Source organism: Colobus angolensis, unplaced genomic scaffold (assembly GCF_000951035.1).
Source record: "Colobus angolensis palliatus isolate OR3802 unplaced genomic scaffold, Cang.pa_1.0 Scaffold24, whole genome shotgun sequence".
NCBI classification, from domain to species: Eukaryota; Metazoa; Chordata; class Mammalia; order Primates; family Cercopithecidae; genus Colobus; species Colobus angolensis.
The window spans coordinates 3,973,431-3,990,912 of record NW_012115599.1 but is presented as its reverse complement, the minus strand read 5'-3'; the positions used below and the strand labels follow the sequence as shown (position 1 = coordinate 3,990,912).

The following is a 17,482-nucleotide window of genomic DNA, read 5'->3' as shown; positions in this document are numbered from 1 at the left end:
GGATGGTCTCGATCTCCTGACCTCGTGATCCGCCCGTCTCGGCCTCCCAAAGTGCTGGGATTACAGGCTTGAGCCACCGCGCCCGGCCTAATTTGCATTTCTTGTACTACTAGCATAGTTGAGCAGTGTTGATGTCTTTGACTCTGTGCGTCTCTTTGTGCAAATTGTCTATTCAATAACCTTTGCCCAATTTTCTACTGAAGAATTTATCTTTTTCTTTATTTTAAAAAGTTTCCGTAATATAAAGGACGTATATGAAAGATATTGACACTTTTTCTGTCACATAACTGTCCAGTTTGTCATTTAGCTTTACAGAATCAGTCTTCCCTCACTGATTCAAGTTGCTGCCTTTGGTGTATACTTAATTTTTGTTTATGGCTAGGTCTCTTTCTAGACTTATTCTTCCAGTCCATTGATCCATCTCTTCTTCCTATGCCAATACATACCCTTGCATTCTCCTTTTTTTATTTTTCCATGCTCTTATCTATTTTCACCAGTTTATTTTTCCTGGAAAAAACTTTAATGTATGAATTCCCCAACCCCTAAATTCTTTTGGGAGTTTAAAAATTAACATTGCATGATTCCAATATAAATTAACCTTGAAAAGTTCATGCTTATATATTAGATCTTTTCATCCAGGATTTGGTGTGCGTCTTTATTGAGATCTCTCTTTATTCAGATCTGTCTCTAAGCAAAGTTTTGTAGCGAAGTTTTCCACACAGGTCTTATACATGTCCTGTAAAAGGTATTCCTGGATTTGTGTATTTTTAGATTGCTATTGGTTTCCCATTTTAGTTAACTAATTGATTATTGTTGGAATATAAAAATATTTAAATATTTTGTTGTTGATGATAATTCTGCTATATCTTTCTCTTAACTGAGAATTCCTCCACTTTAAAATAAAGCCTTTCAATGAGCCCCTCAGCAAATGTGGCTCCATGGGGAAGACTCCGCAGCCCAGTCTAAGCTGTTATTTCCATTTGGTCAAGCAGTATTTCAGTGGCATCTGGTCTGGCATGAGAAACTAATTCAGTCAGGTCTCTTCTGGAAGAATATTCTAATTGATTACAGGTCCCTGTAGTTGTTCCTTTTGGATTTTGATTTTTCAAATGACCGAGTCCCTCATATCGGAAGGGCTGGGGCCTGACTTTTGTGCTGGGCCTGAGTTGTGGTATGTGTTGCATCACTCTTATTGTTTCTGAACTTTCTTGACCACATTCAGATTTCACTCTGGGATGTTGTAACAAGTCCATGTTTGTTGCAACATGGGGTAAGGTTATTACGAAGGAGAGACACAGGGATCAGTGTATAAATCCAGTCTATATTGATGGTCTGGAGAAGAACTCACATTTGTACCACAAGAATCATCTTTCTTGTACTATAACCTTTGAGTAGATGACACCTGCCTTTGGCAAGACTTGGAGGAGAGACACACGCTGGTCATTTGACCAATTTCCAGTCTCCTACCTGGAACTCTGGGGCTACTCCCTGACTTTTTGTCATAGGCATTAATAGTCAAACAGTGGGATAGAGCCAACAAGTACGATTATAATATATATGTTGCATTTGAAAATTAGGCTCTAAAAAGGAAATATTAATGAGGTGTACTTACGTATTTTATGCTTTAATAAAGAAGTGATCTTATCTCTCCAAAATGTAGCCACTGTGAACTGCTATTTATGTATTATTCACTGAGTATATTAATATCTTTGTATTTTCTACAAAGATTTATCAACACAACTGAGAAATCTTCAAAACCTTTTAGGGTTCCAATTAAGTTGGTAATAATGATGCACTTGGCAATTGTTTATAAAGGGATCATTTTAGAAAAAGAAGGAAAGTATTTTTTCCCTTTTCAAAGCATGACTTGTCATCTTCACCTGGTAGGGCTTTGTTCTCAATGCAGAATCTCTTGTGACCCTTGACACTTTAAGGGATTAGTTTTACGAGTCCCATTAATAAGACTTGTTCCTTCTTATTTTTTACTAAATACCTTCTTTTCCTTATTATACAGCTCATACATACCCATATCTAAAATTATTTTTGTTCAACCTCCAATTATCTTATAGGATTTAAGACGCTATTTAATTGGGTAACTCTGTGCCCACACTGAGATAGGTGATAAAATGGTGAAACCTCAAAATAGGCTACCCTGTTTAGGGTGATCTATTTGGAAAGGAAAAGAAAGTTATGATAGGCTATGAAAACTTAGAAATAAGTCAGATGGGATGTTTGAGGGTGAGGAAAAAGAAAGAACATGTTTGGTAAGAACAAAGGGGAGCCCATTCTATAACTTTAGGTGGGAGCTGATATCTGTCAGGGTTTGAATGTAGCTCCTACAAATCATTCTGCAATAATTCATCTACATGTTTGAGCACTCCAACTAAATTTTAATTACCTCAAAGGCAGGGACTTGATCTTACTCAATATTGTATCCCAAGACTAGCTGGGGGCACTGGCTCACACCTGTAATCCCAGCACTTTAGGAGGCCGAGGTGGGAGGATCAGTTGAGCCCAGGAATTCAGGACCAGCCTGGGCAACATAGTGAGACCCATCTGTACCAAAAAAAAATAATTAATTAATTAATTAGTTGGGTGTGGTGGCGTGCACCTGTAGTCCCAGCTACTCAGGAGGCTGAGGTGGGAGGATTGCTTGAGTCTATGAAGTTGAGGCTACAGTGAACTGTGATGGCACCAGTACACTCCAGCCTGGTTGACAATGCAGAAAAAAAAAAAAAGAAAATATAGCCTGGGACCTAAGAAAGCAGCAGAACATAACATAATAGTTTTTTTTTCTTTTTTTGAGACAGAGTCTTGCTCCATCACCAGGCTGGAGTGCAGTGGCACAATCTCAGCTCACTGCAACCTCTGCCTCCCAGGTTCAAACGATTCTCGTCCCTCAACCTCCTAAGTAGCTGGGATTACAGATGTGCGCCACCACACCTGGCTAATTTTTGTATTGTTAGTAGAAATGGGGTTTTGCCATGTTGCCCAGGCTGGTCTCGAACTCCTGGCCTCAAGTGATCCACCCACCTCAGCCTCCCAAAGTGATGGGATTACAAGCGTAAGCCACCGCGCCCAGCCCAGCCTGTTACACTTTCAATGAAGAGAAGTAATCACAGATAACAGTGCTTCCCTCAAACACACACACACATACCCACACACCCCTCATTTGGTACCACTTCTGGTCTTGATTACATCCAAGTCAGGAAGAACTTTAAGGATAGTATATTAAGTAAGTACAGGAGGCACTATCTACAGATAGCACCATCTACCTAATAATCCTACTCTGTTGAATCTGTTCCCCAATTTGCAGATCTACTAGCCTGAGAGAGATTCATAGATAGAATCAAGGAAGCATGGTCTGTGAAGAGCTACCGACAGAATTGTCTGAGACACGCAGGTTAGCCCAGGTGCCTTCTATCAGTGCCAAAGCTCTGGTAGGAGCTGGTGCCTCAGACAGCTCGGCACCTTCTTCGTTAATAACTTCCTTCACTTGGATATTTACTTTCCGTAATTCATGGCTGGCAAGAGTTAAGGAAGACTAACAACAGAAATATGTGATATCTGCATATATTTTATATTTAAATCTTTAATCTGTTTGGAATTTATTTTGATGTTAACCTCCTCACTCTCTTGCCATTTTCTGAGTAATCCATTCTTTCCCCAAGGATTTATGGCGTTATCTCCTTTATGTGCTAAATTCCTATCTATTCTTAGGTCTGTTTCTGGGGATTTCTATCCTGTTCACTTGATTTGTCTGCCTATTCCTGTATTAGTACTACACTGTTTTTAATTATTGAAGCTTTATAATACAATTTAATATCTGGTACAGCACATTCTTCCTCATTATTCTTCTTTTTCAAAAATTTTGGCAGTGTCTCACACATCTATTCTTCTAGATGAAGTGTAGTCCCAGCATTAAAAAGAACATTGTTGGGAGTTTTTTTCTTGGAATTGTGTTAAATTTGTAAACAAACTTGGGGAACATTGACATTTTTTGTTTGGAGGGTTCATATCCAGGAATCTGCTATTTTTTTCATTTATTCAAATATTCTTGTCTTTCAACAGAAAGTTTTATAGTTTTCTTCCCATAGATCCTTCCCAACCTATTTTAAATTTGCTCCTCAGTATGTTATACTTTCTTCTTGCTATTGCACGTGAGATATTTTAAGATCTATGTGCTTGGACTTCGCAAGTCAATACGTATTTGCCTCTATTTTTATTTTCCTTTAGCCCTTGCAGTAGAGATCAAGGAGGCAGGCCCAGGCTCTTCAGAATGCTTGCTCCTGCAGCAAGCAGAAGTGAGGCAGCTGCCTCTCTCGCAACCTTGGAATCCTTTCTACCCCTGCCTCTCCATGATGTGAATAGGAAATAAAGGAATCTTTTATTTTGCATTCATTGACTTTATAAAACCCTTGCTAATTTTGTAAATGTAAAGAAATAGTACTTTTAGCATAAGCATTTTCTGTGTTTCCACAGAAAATGGATTAGATTCTCCATTAATTATTTTAATGACAAAAGATGTCCATTTTCTTCAAGGAAGTGTTCAGAAAAGTGGATTTTGCCAGATAGCCTCTGTCTGCCTAGTGAGACATTTTTGAGTTCCTATTGATTGTAAAAGGAATATTATAGGGCCATTATTATCTGTGTTTGCTCACAGTAAATCTCCTTCTACAGAGGAAGCTAGGATTGAAAGGATAACTGCTACCACATACAGAGTACTCCCTGTCAGACCCTGACCCAGGGGCTTCCATACCTTGTCTCAGTCAGTACCCATGGCGGCCCTCCCAGGGAGGCGCTTGTCACCCTCTTTCTACTGATAAGGAAACTGAGGCTACACAGAGTTAAGTAATTTGCTCAAGGTCACACAGGAAGTAAGTGGCAGAGCCAGGATCTCAAACATTTACTGGTTTTTTAATACTAATTTTTAATTTTTGTGGCTATGTGGTAGGTGTGTATATTTATGGGGTGCATGAGGTGTTTGATACAGGCATGCAGTGCATAATAACCACATCACGTAAAATGTAGTGTTCATCCCCTCAAACATTTATCGTTTGTGTTACAAACCATCCAGTTCTACTCTTCCAGTTATTTAAAAATATACAATTAAATTATTTTGACTATAGTTACCCTGTTGTGCTATCAAATACTAGGTGTTATTCATTCTTTCAAGCTATTTTTTTTTTTAACCCATTAACCATCCCCATCTCCTCCCCACCCCCACTACCTTTCCCAGCTTCTGGTAACCCTCCTACTCTCTATGTCTGTGAGTTCAATTGCTTTGATTTTTACATCCAACAAATAAGTGAGAATATGCAATGTTTGTCTTTCTGTGCCTGGCTTATTTCACTTAACCTAATGATCTCCAATTCTATCCATGTTGTTGCAAATGACAGGATCCCATTCTTTTTATGGCTGAATATTGCTCCATTATGTATATGTACCACATTTCTCCAGGCATTTGCTCTTAATCACTGCATTAATGTTTGGTTGCATAGTGACTAAAAGAGTCAGAATATTTTTAAAAATTTTTAAATAAAAATCAATAAAATTTGGGATACTTAAAACTTACTGAGGAAAATCTATAGTTGTATCTAAATTCGTTATTACTAGTTATAGGCCATACTTGCTTGGGAGCATGACTTATTATAGTTGAAAGATTGGTTTCTTTATGCCGCTGTAGACCAAAGGTATATCAGCCTATTCAGAATAATTAAAGTTATATTTCTGAAGAGTCAGAAGGAAAGTTTGTTAAAGTTCATGACCTAAGTACAAAGCAGTGTGGATCAGTGCTAAAGGAAGAGGCAGCCAGGAAGCTGGGAGGTAGCTCTTGGCAACAGAGTGAAGACTGTCTGAAGAAGATGTGATCGGAGGAGAGCCAACTGCAGGGGTCAGATTGAGGTGTTGGGTGGCTTCCTGTTAAGGATATATAGCAAAACCCCTGCTAGTTCCCCAAACGGGAGTTTGACCTTGTTTAAAATGGGACAGCAGGGCAGGGAAGTAGTCAGAACTGAGAAGAGAATGCTGAGATGGGTGTTTGTTCTGCTTGTTTTGGATCTGGGAGCTCCGTGGGTACTCAGGGCTGGCAGAGGGATTCTAGATCCCAGGAGTTTGTGTGTCTATATGTGTGTCTGTTTGTGTGTCTGTGTGTGTGTCCGTGTGGGAGAGCCTTGGTAGGAGCTGTATGTAACAGGGGTCTGTTTGCTTTTTTTGGTTCGGGAATTGGATTTCACTACTATATGATGGAACTGAGTCTACTTAATATATTTCATTGCTCTCCTGTGGTTGGCCCGGGCACCAGTGTGGGGATGTCTGCAGGCAGTGGCATGTGGGCAGGGGGCAGCCATCAGGCTGCAGCTGTGAGGTGCCGGAGAACGCCAAGGCAGACCCTGCCAAAGACAGAGTTGGCTTTGGGTCTCTGCAAAAATCCAGAAAGAACTCTGGTCCTATTTTTGTAGAACTAGGCCAGAAAACACTGAATGAACAAGTATTGGCCTCAGCTGGAATTAGTCAAATGGCTTATTTCTAGTTTCACAACTAGGAGTATTCTTTGGAAACCCACATTTAGGTAGTGAAAATTGCACTTTCTGGGCAAGACTCCTATACGGCTAGAAATGACAATGCTTCAAAAGATGACTTTATTATATTTTTATCAGTGAACAAACTTCCTAAAAAAATTCACACACTCATATCTGCATATAAACCAACATCATAAAAATACTAATATGACAATCATGCAGACTGAATCATGCAGTCTTTGCAAATAACAAGCTGACTGAAAAATATCCAAATATAATTTTAATTTTTGAACTTTTTCTTCTAATTTGAAAATTAGCTCACACCTGTAATGCCAGCACTTTGGGAGGCTGAGGCAGGTGGATCGATTGAGGTCAGGAGTTCGACACCAGCCTGGCCAACATGGTGAAACCCCATCTCTACTAAAAATACAAAAATTAGCCAGACGTGGTGGCCGGCGCCTGTAATCCCAGCTACTCAGGAGGCTAAGGCAGGAGAATCTGTTGAGCCTGGGAGGCAGAGGTTGCCATGAGCTGAGATCACGCCACTGTACTCCAGCCTGGGCAACAATAGCGAGAACTCCGTCTCAAAAATAGAAAAAGAAAATTAGCCTATAAGTTTTATGACAAGAAATAAATTGGACAAATTTATAAATGTATAAATTATACTTTCTCATAGTGTTTCTAATAACATTTATTTTCATGGCTCTTGTTGAAGAATATTATCCAAGATTAACAAGTATGTTTTACGTACAAGTTTTCTTCCCTTCCCCTCCCCGTCCCCACCTGTTGCAGTAGTGGGAGGAGCAAACCTGTACGGTGAGTCTTTGCTATGACTCTGCCACATGGACAGGTTTTCAGAACAAGTGAAAGACTTACAAAATAGTAAAGCCCTTGTCCCATTACCTCTTCCTAGCTCAGAAATGAATGCTGTACTCCTCAAGCTTGCCAAACCTTAGAGTGCCCTTGGAGAATTCAGGACTACTTCCTCATGACCTAGAGGAGGCAGGAGGCTCAGAAGGAAGAAAGTCTAATGGCTCGCTTACTAGACCTGCCTTGGGGGAACATCTGGAAGTCTCCCTGGAGAGTGTGAATTGACTTCGTACATTAATATCATGCATATTCACCTGTCCTATAGCTTTGTGAAGCCATTTCCTTTTTTTGGTCCACATTTCAACTTTTGCTATTCCAGTACAATTCTTAAGAGGAAAAACGGCAAACCTATAAGGCATTGCATTATTTCCCAATTCAGCTGGAGGGTAGCCTCCTAGACTCCAGGAAGCTCTGCTCCCAGTAGGTTGTGTGTGGGCAATGAATGTTATCTAAAACCTGAAGACTCTGAGCACTGCTGAAGGTGCAAAGATGCAGTAGAGATGGACTCTGTCCTCTAGAAGCTTAAAGTCTAGTTGAATAGATGACATAATCCATTCAGCAAACGCTTATTAAGCACATGTGTGTTTGAGGCACTGTGGCAGCACAGCAATGATTAAGCTGCAGTCCTGACTTTCTAAGGAGACTGCAGTGAATCGTTAAGTAACAATTACAAAACAATTCAGGCAGTACAGTGAACTTCCCAGTGAATAGTGTAAACAAGTGGTGCTCAGAAAATAGCGGAATCACTGTGAGCTAGGATGGCCTGGGAAGGCTTTAAGGAGGTGGGAAGCTTAAGCAAAAACCCCAAATCTCGGCTGTTTCTTACATTCACAGAATCTTCCAGGTTCTAGAATAAAGCACAAACCATTTCAAGGAAATGTAAATTTCTAAATTGGAGCAACTCTCGTGCTCTCTCTTCAGTCAGTTGCCATGTCTGCTTCATCTAACTCTTTTCCCTCTCCCACTCCGTGCTGTTGCATTGGTCTGACATACTCCAAGAACAAAAAGTATAAAAAATGACTCAGTAAAAACCCCCCTCGCTTCCTTCCTTGTCTCTGTCTGACTGTTACTTGCCTTCTCCCTGCCTAGCCAGTTTCTTATGTGTCGTTCCAGAGTTTGTCTACATACAAGAAAATATGAATATAGATTCTTGTTTTCCTCCGCCTTTAAGATAGCATGGTATACTCACAGTTTGGAATCTTGCTTTTCTCCACTTCACAATATATCTGGAAAATCTTTCCTAATAGGACATAAAGCACATTCTCATTCTTTTTGATAGCTACATAGTACTCCACGGTGTGGATATAGCATAATTTATTTAACCAGTTCCCTCCTGGCTGGTCATTTGGTTTGTTTCAATCTTTGCTATTACAAATAAAGCTTCAACAAATAACTCCACAGATATATATGCTCCTTGACTTAATGATGGGGTTATGTCTCAAGAAGCCCATCATAAAAAAGAAACATCCCAAGTCTAATATGCATTTAATACTTCAATAAACTCATTATAAATTTTAAAAAATTGTAAGTTGAACCATCGTGAATCAGGGATCATTGCTGTATATAGTATTTACACATGTGAATGACCATATAATAACAGATATTATTCCCTACCCCAACGCTTGTATTATCAACAGACTTAGCTTTGAAAACCTTGGATTTTGCTTCTCATTGGTTTTCACCAGAATTGTCTGGTTCAAAATATGTTTATTCAGCAAGAGGTCATTGGTAGCATTTGCCATAGCAAGGCCTGGGCAACTTCACACTCTTTTAGAACTCATTCTGCCTGGGGTGCTTCTGGCCCACTGTGAAACTCTCAGATGCTACCGTGGTCTTGTTTTCATAGACGGGCTCATCTTCGCTTGTGCCTGGAGAAGCTGAAGGGGCTGGTGCCACTTGGACCCGAATCAAGTCGACACACTACGTTGAGTTTATTAACAAAAGCCAAATTGCACATAAAGGTAAGTGTATTGTTGGGATGCTGCTTTATCCTTACCTGTTCAGTGAGGGTTTATCTGTTGTTATATCTCCAGGACAGTCCTCTCCCCTGAACTCCTCCAGTCTGGCTATTGGATGAATCACAGGTACCTCAAATGCAACATGTTAAAAACCTAGCTGAGTGTTTCTCACTCCCATGCACCAGAGGTTAAATGGTCCATCCAACTCTCCATCCAGTTATACAAGCCAGAAACTCAGGAGTCCTTGATAGCTCCTGCTCCTTAGCCATATATCTAGGCCATCTCCAAGGCCTAAATATTTTACAGCCTGGTCTACTTCCATCTTCATCCCCACTGTCTACTGCAATAAAATCCTCAGAGGTCTCCCTGTATCCCTCTGGGTCCCTCCCGTCTGCTTTCCATGCTTCCTGAGAACAGTCCTTTCAAGGTGCAAATCAACATGTGACCTTGTTTAAAATTCTTCTGTGGCTCAGGACAAGCTCTGTCACCTGGCCTGCCCCAGGCTCTGCCTTGCCTGGTCCTCACCTGCCTCTGCAGCACCATCTTGTTCCCCAATTCCCCTTTCTCCAGCTCTTCTTCCAGTCCCTGGCACTGTCGTATTGTCTTACTTTAGGGCCTTTGTCCATGCTGTTCCCTTCTACTTATTCTTCAGATCACAGTGCAAGTCTCTCTAGCTCAGAGAATCCTTCGCTGACTTTCCCGACTCAGTGACCTCCTTCCTGTGACAGGTGGTCCAGGCACTGGGTATCTCTTAGCCCTGTCATAACTGACATTTGACAGTGGTTTGTGTGACCACTGGGTTGTCTCAGTCCTTAGACTGTATGCTCCACGAGGCAGGGGACTGGGTCTTTGTGCTCACCTCGCAGCCCCAGCACCTCCCAGGGTGTTGAGCACAGAGTTGACACTCTCTATGCTGCCTGAATAGCAAAGGGTAAGGGGAGTTGGATTCAAAGTCTGCAGAGCCAAAATCCCTGTTTAGCATGTTCGCATAATCATATTATAGTTGAACAAATGTTACTTTAATTATGGTTAGTAGCCTACATTCATGACAATTCTGGGAGAAAACCTCTATTTAAAGCAAAACAGCTACAATTAAACAATCTTCTTAATTATCTGAAGAATATGAGAAGCTAGGGGGCAGATTTGTAAAAATGAGTATTATGTGGAAATGTGTTTTCTAAACTCTTCTGTTGGACAAATTAGAATCAGGACATCAAAAGGGACTATTATTTCCTGCTAACAAACAGAAGTTAATTGAGATTTGGCATGACACAAAAAAGTGCTTATGTAATTGGGACATGTACTTGAATAAACATAGTTTTAAATGGAAGCATGTTTCTTAAGCTCCCATCACGTGCAGTTTTCTAGTTCAGAGATCAGGTGTTCAGAGGATCGCTGCAAACAAGGGAGATCAGGTTGGGGGCTGCTGCCTGCAGTCTTTTTGATACTAAAACTGAGGGCTACCAGGGTGCCACCATGTGTCCCAGAATCCCTGTGACAGGACAAGTACCCCCAGCACTGGCGATGCTGAAGAGTCAGACGAAGCCAGGAGTCACTGGCCAGTCGACTTCTGTCTCAGGGAGAAGCTTGACGAGTGGCACCAGAAGGCGTCTGAAGAAGTTTGGCGCATTCTACTGCTAGAAAGGAAGACACGGGGGGCATTGACCATTTAGAAATCTCCTTGTGGGGCCCAACAACTACCCCTTTGACTTGCAGAAACTTGAAGATTGTGACAGAAAAGCCGTTCATCAAATAGACCAGCTTCAGCGAGAGCAGCGACACCTGAAGAGGCAGCTGGAGAAACTAGGCATTGAGAGGATCCGGATGGACAGCATCGGCTCCACCGTCTCCTCGGAGCGCTCCGACTCCGACAGGGGTGAGCCCCTCTCGCTCTCCTCCTGTCTCCCTTGTCCTCTCCCACTTCCAGAGCAGGGGTTCAGTGCTGCGGACAGGAGGCAGAGTGTAAGAAGAACTAAGACATTGGGTATGATGTAGAGAAGTCGAACAGTGTGATCTCCAGTGACAGGTTCCTCCTCCCTGCTAACAGTTAGGTGACATCCCACAGAAGGGTTTGATTGGGGTTGGTTTTCAGCCTGAGTTTGTTTTGTTTTGTTTTGAGACAGAATCTTGCTCTGTCACCCAGGCTGGAATGCAGTGGTGTGATCTTGGCTCACTGCAACCTCTGCCTCTCGGGTTCAAGTGATTCCCAAGCAGCTGGGATTACAGGCACACACCACAATGCCTGGCTAATTTTTGTATTTTTGTAGAGATGAGGGTTTCACCATGTTGACCAGGCTAGTCTCAAACTCGTGATCTCAAGTAATCCACCCACCTTGGCCTCCCAAAGTGCTGGGATTACAGGCGTGAGCCATCACGCCCGGCCAAATTTTTGTATTAGTAGAAATGGGGTTTCACCATGTTGGCCCAGCTGGTCTCAAACTCCTAACCTCAAGTGATCCACCCGCCTCAGCCTCCCAAAGTGCTGGGATTACAAGCATGAGCCACTGCGCCTGAGTTTTCTGCAGAGCACTTTCATCAGTGTTCTTCTCTCTTGTCCTCCCTGCAGAAGAAATCGACGTTGACGTGGAGAGCATGGACTATCTCACGGGTGATCTGGACTGGAGCAGCAGCAGCGTGAGCGACTCTGACGAGCAGGGCAGCATGCAGAGCCTCGGCAGTGATGAGGGCTATTCCAGCGCCAGCATCAAGAGAATAAAGCTGCAGGACAGTCACAAGGCATGTCTTGGTCTCTAAGAGAGTGGGCACTGCGGCTGCCTCCTTGAAGGTTCTCCCTGTTGGTTCTGATTAGGTAACGTATTGGACCTGCCCACAACTCCCTTGCACGTAAACTTCAGTGTCCCACCTTGACCAAAATCAGCTTTGTAACTGTTTTCAAGGAAGTGCTTAGGATTGTGGGCTTCTGATTGCATCCACTAGCTTCTCTTTTACTCGCCATAAAAATTTGTCTCTGAGAGACTATACATTCCAATCAATTTGAAGCATCCAAGAATTCTTAGACCGAGTAAGCAATGTCCACATCTCAGCAGTCCCCCTCTTTGCTCTCCTCGTGTCCTCTCCCAGACCTTTCTTCCAGTTTTCTGGCTTACTATGTTACTTGCCTAGGAGGAACGTCCAAGTGTGTCTTGTACTTAGGAAACTGAAGGAAACAAACTTTTGAAATTGAGATCCTGATCTCAGAACTCCAAAGCTTTGAAAGCGGCATTTAAGAGCACTTAACCATGGACCTCACCACCAGTGAGGAAGTCAGGAATACCTCTAGAAAACACGCCCTTCACACTGCGCATGCTCATTCCCCCGACGCACTGCGTGTGGATGGGAGCAGTATTTCTCACTTTAAAATGGACACCGTGATAGTGTGTCTTTGGGGTTGCACAGCTCATCAAAGTTCCAAATTGTTTGTTCTCACAAACAAAACGGTACAATCTATTTTTGTGCGATGTTCTTGGGACCTCGTTGTGTTCTGCTATCTCGAGGCACATTCTCCCCTCCAACTTTGTTAATGCTACTTGTCTCTGGAACGTTTTTTTTTCCTACCTCAGAGATAAATGAGATCTCCATTTCCCACTTAACACACAGTGATTATCCTTTTTTTTCCCCCAAATAAGTGACATTTGGTCCAATTATAATCTATTTTCCTATTGAACTTTCAGCAATAACTGAGCTGTGGCACTAGCAGAGCTAGTAGCCATTATCAGTGAAAGAAAAAGTCCACGTTTCTACTCTGTTGCAGGTGAACAGGAGAGGATGGTACACCGTTACTAGAACTCCTCTCCTTATTGATTATTTTTGGACACACCCAGAAACTTCTTTATGGAGGCTTTTGGGTTGATAGTTTAAAAGGCTGATTTTTCTTTTTGGTTATGATTTCTCCCTTAAGTGATCTCCGACTTTGTAGCATTTTTATTTAAGCTAAAACAGAGCACATGTATATGTACATAAGACACATTAAATCTATAAATACTATTTATTCATTTTATATAAACTAATGTAATGGAAAATAAATTCTTATGACTTTGTGCTTTTATAGATGTTCTAGAAACTTTGTATGTAGGTATCTACAAAATTAGTTCATTCCCCTGAATATTTTTGCATTCATATTTTTGAGGTCTTGATGTTTTCAGCCTCTGGCGAATCTTTTTCATTGAATTTGAACCATTTGTAAAATCTGTGATGCTGAAGCAGAGTGTGTCACAAAGTGATGAGAACATTCCTAAAATCCATGGACGCACTGCGACCTAAGGGCTCAATGGCTGACTCGGCAGCGGGCAGCCACCCCCCCCCCCACCCCGCGCGCCTGCTGGCCTGCGATCACTCGCACACCACAGCCTGAAGCTCCCCCAGCGTCTGCACCTCGCACACTGCTAAGGTCAAAGTTCAAACGCACTCCCCACGGAAGCTCATTCTATGCCCGAAGAGCAATCTCAAAAAGCAGGATTACTTTTATGTATTTTAAAAAATGATTCTTTAATGTATTTTTCTAAATGTTCTAATTGGAAGTAGTGGATTCTTAAATGATTCCAAAGTCATCTGTAATTCTTCTTTGTTTTTTCTTCATTTCAGCTTTGGCTGGGGGGAGGGGCAGGTGACACAAAGGATTTTTTTTTTTTTTTTTTAATTTTTGGAATCTTTTCCAACAACCAGCTAAAGATTTGCACTGAAATACAACTTGTATGCCTTTTGCATTTTTAAAGCCTGCTTCCTGGATTTTAAGCAGAGTGATGGTGTTCACAGAGCCAGCTCAGCCTGTAACATGTTTGAAAAAGATATGTCTGCACTTTGAGGTCCCTTTTGAATGCCATTCACTAGACCTCTCAAGCATTTTGTTTCATTGCTACATCCAAGCGCCTCACAAGTCCACGATGCGGGACAGCATCGAAAGCTCAAGACTTTGGAAAAAGCTTGTGGGCTTGCACTGGGGGAGGGAAGGGAACAAAATTTGTGTACTTCTTTGTTTAATTTAGAAATAAGGCATCCAAGAGATGCCGTTATTTTCTGTGTTTCAATTGTTGTGCCTTTGAGTTAAACTGCATTTTTGTCTTTTGGTTAAAATCTGAAATGTACTGTCCCAATATAAAACAGTAATTATTTGACCTTTGCACTGTTTGTCTGGTCCTTTTCAATTTGATTGCATATAAATGTGGAACTTGATAGATCTCTATATTTTTAATGCACTTGTGATAAACTGACAGCAGGGTTAGACATTACTTTCAAAGCTCGAGGTAGACCGAGTCAGCATGCTAGACAGGCTTCTCTCTCTAACCAAAACTGTAATCTTCAGGACCAGCAAACTCAGCCCAAGGCAGCTAATCCCCTGACCCCATCCTCCCCGCCGCTGCTGACCAGCAGCCCTGGTTTGCCAGTCTATCCTCTCTCATTCACTGATCCACCAGCCTGACTGCTAAGAGCTATAGTCTTTTTAGTTGTTTTGTCTTTTTAAGCAAGATGAAAACCTTTCTAGTAGGGATTTGGGGTTGGGAGGGGATGGGCAAAGATATAAACTCCAGCCTTTAAGACTTTGACAATTGTACGTAAATATAGACGTGTATAAATATAGGCACATGCATATTTTTATGTGAAAGTTGATTTTAAAAAACTAAAAAAATCTAAACTGCACTCTTATTGATACCATCATAGTGCAAGTGGGAAAAATAAGAGTACGCAGTCTAATTTAATTTCATTCAGTGAGAAAATATATATGTGTGCTTCTGTAACATCCTGAAAACATAGCTTTCCATCCCCTGTTGGCTTTGAATGGTGGGCCGAGCACCCAGGGTGTCTTTATTTTGGTTCTCTTTTGCTAAGCAGAGATCTTGAATTCTTCAAGGTGCTGATAGCAACTGCTGGCTCCTTTCTGTAGTCACACACCTAATGCTAGTTTAGTGATTCAAAATGCATCACATTTTTAGGCAGGAGCTAGATTTTCCCGGTCAACCCAAGATGAAAATAATTTCAGTGTTGATTCAGAACTGAACATGAAGTAGGCCCTCATCCTGCAGTTGGCCACTTGAGTGTTTTTTTGTTTTGTTTATTTTGTAAGGTGGGCATTTTCCTTTAACCTCTACTTTTTCAAAAGCAACAAAGGGGCCTCGACCTAGGTTTCCTATGGGCCTCTCTTCTGCATCCCCAAAGTGGCCAAGAGCAAATCCTGGGGGGTAAGAAAAAAGAAAAAAGTATAAACTAGGTAGGACTGTGATGCTCAAAATAACCGTCTAGCAATATCTTAGAGCTTGAGAATGGATTTTGTGGGCTTATTTCTTCTTGCCTCTTCCCCATCCTTTCAAGAGAGAACTTATTTTTGAAAAGTGTCTGTACACACACACACACACACACAGACATTATTGTTTAGGTTTTTATACCATACTGTATTGGCAAGAATACCACTATCATTGTCCTTTACAGTCTACTTCTTCCCCCAAGTCTTGGTCTTTTTTTATTTTTTATTTTTTCATGAACCACACAGGAGACTTTAAAATCCTGGTCTTTTCTGTTTCTTCTTTGTTTCCCCAAGTTTGTCTGCCCCCCTTTGCCTTCCCTGAGTGTTGAACATCAGGTAGTAAAAGGCTAAACGCAATTTCCTGCACGTCAATCTATTCTTTTTCTATGTTTGACTCCAGTGCAGCGTGTTGAGCGTGTCTAGTAGCTGGCTACTCCTATTTAAAAACTCTTCCTGGTAGAAGACAACCCAAAGGCCCTTTTCGATGAGGTGGTTTTCTCATTCTACATCCTCTGATATCTATAGACTGTAGGATGCTTTGCTTTCAAAGATAACTGGGTTAGAGGGTGGGGTGTGCAATAGGTGATTTATCATGATTTTTTTCATTATCAATATTACATGGATGATTTTTCTCAGATTCTTCTGAAAGAAGAAATTGACAGGCACTGCTAGATTCAGCTATTGAATGGCTGAAGAGATTATCTGACCTTCTCTCAAAATCATAAAGTGAGAAATCATAAGGCACCCAATTTTAAGATTTATCCAGATTTTTACATTTTGATTTCTTCTCTCTGGGGGGTGGCAAGTTGAGGGAGCATTCTTCATTTTAGCTTTTACCTGACAACCAAACTTGCCTTTACCCCCATCCCTAGAACTGGTGCTCCTGGAATATTGCTGTTACCATCATTTTGGGGGGCCCATCTTCCTAATGCTACATACAGCCTGACAGGGGAGCAGCAGATGAAAGGGCATGCTATTCTGTTTCCAGATGTTTCTTTATGTAAATATGACGCCAATGTAAATCCTGTGTCAAGACCATAGAGAATGGTGCTTTTTACTACAGTTAGCACATGCATTTTTAGAAACTACATGTTTTAGAGAATCTTTGCTGTGTGTATGTAAACTGTATTGTTCAACCGTTAACAAATAATAAATTATTTCATTATTAAAGAAATTGTGGTCTTTCCAATGTTTTGTATCCCAGTTTACCCTTTCATGGTTGTCCTTGCAGAACTGCGTTCATCAGATTTCTTTTTTTCTTTTAATTTAAGGGAAACATCACTAGCTAAAAGTTTTCAGCCCTTGGAGCCTGTGATGAGGATTGAGATTGTGTGGCTCCAGTGAGCCCATTTGTTGATCAGAATTAGCCACAGTCCCACCCTCTCCACTGCCCCATCATCCCACCTACTGGTTTCACCTGCTGGTTCGCTTACTCTTGGCTGAGTTGCCCTTTGTTTTGGGTGTCTCTGATGATGCAGGCAGTGCACTGGGGCTGTAAGCACTGCCAAGACTTCCACGTCTTTCGAGCAGCCTGTAGCCTGGGAAAGATACGCGCACAATTTAATGCGGTGTAATTAGTGGTGGAATAAATTTGTACAGTAAAGCTCCATGAGAAGTCAGAGTTGGTGCATTCGAGCTAGGCCCTGGAGGAAGAGTGAGTGTTTGCTGGGAAAGGAGCATTGCTGGGAAGGAGAACATCCAGGGCAGTTGAGGCAGGTGCTTAGGCAGGGCCCAGCTTTGTGGGGCTGCGGTGTGGCCTGGAGGCTGGGGCACGTGGAAGGAAAAACCTCGTGGATTGCACAACTCACTGAAAGGAGAGAGGCATTGGCTGAGGATGTTCTTTCTTTTACATACTAACCCATTTGGTTAGTATACATTTATTCATTCACTGAACAAAT

The 17,482-nt window shown here is 41.6% G+C and overlaps 1 protein-coding gene across 4 annotated transcripts in view; it reads left to right on the top strand.

The window, feature by feature from the left end:
* MXD1 (MAX dimerization protein 1) overlaps positions 1-16,758 on the top strand; it is a 36,654-nt gene extending 19,896 nt beyond the window's left edge. For 3 of the 4 annotated variants that reach the window (XM_011945251.1, XM_011945250.1, XM_011945248.1), the window contains 3 exons: positions 9,238-9,352; positions 11,066-11,225; positions 11,916-16,758. In XM_011945251.1, the coding sequence (XP_011800641.1) occupies positions 9,238-9,352; positions 11,066-11,225; positions 11,916-12,103 (463 nt within the window). In that variant the 3' untranslated portion in view covers positions 12,104-16,758. The remainder of the gene's footprint in view (positions 1-9,237; positions 9,353-11,065; positions 11,226-11,915) is intronic. The other variant, XM_011945249.1, reaches the window with a different exon arrangement.
* The last annotated feature ends 724 nt before the right edge of the window (positions 16,759-17,482 follow it).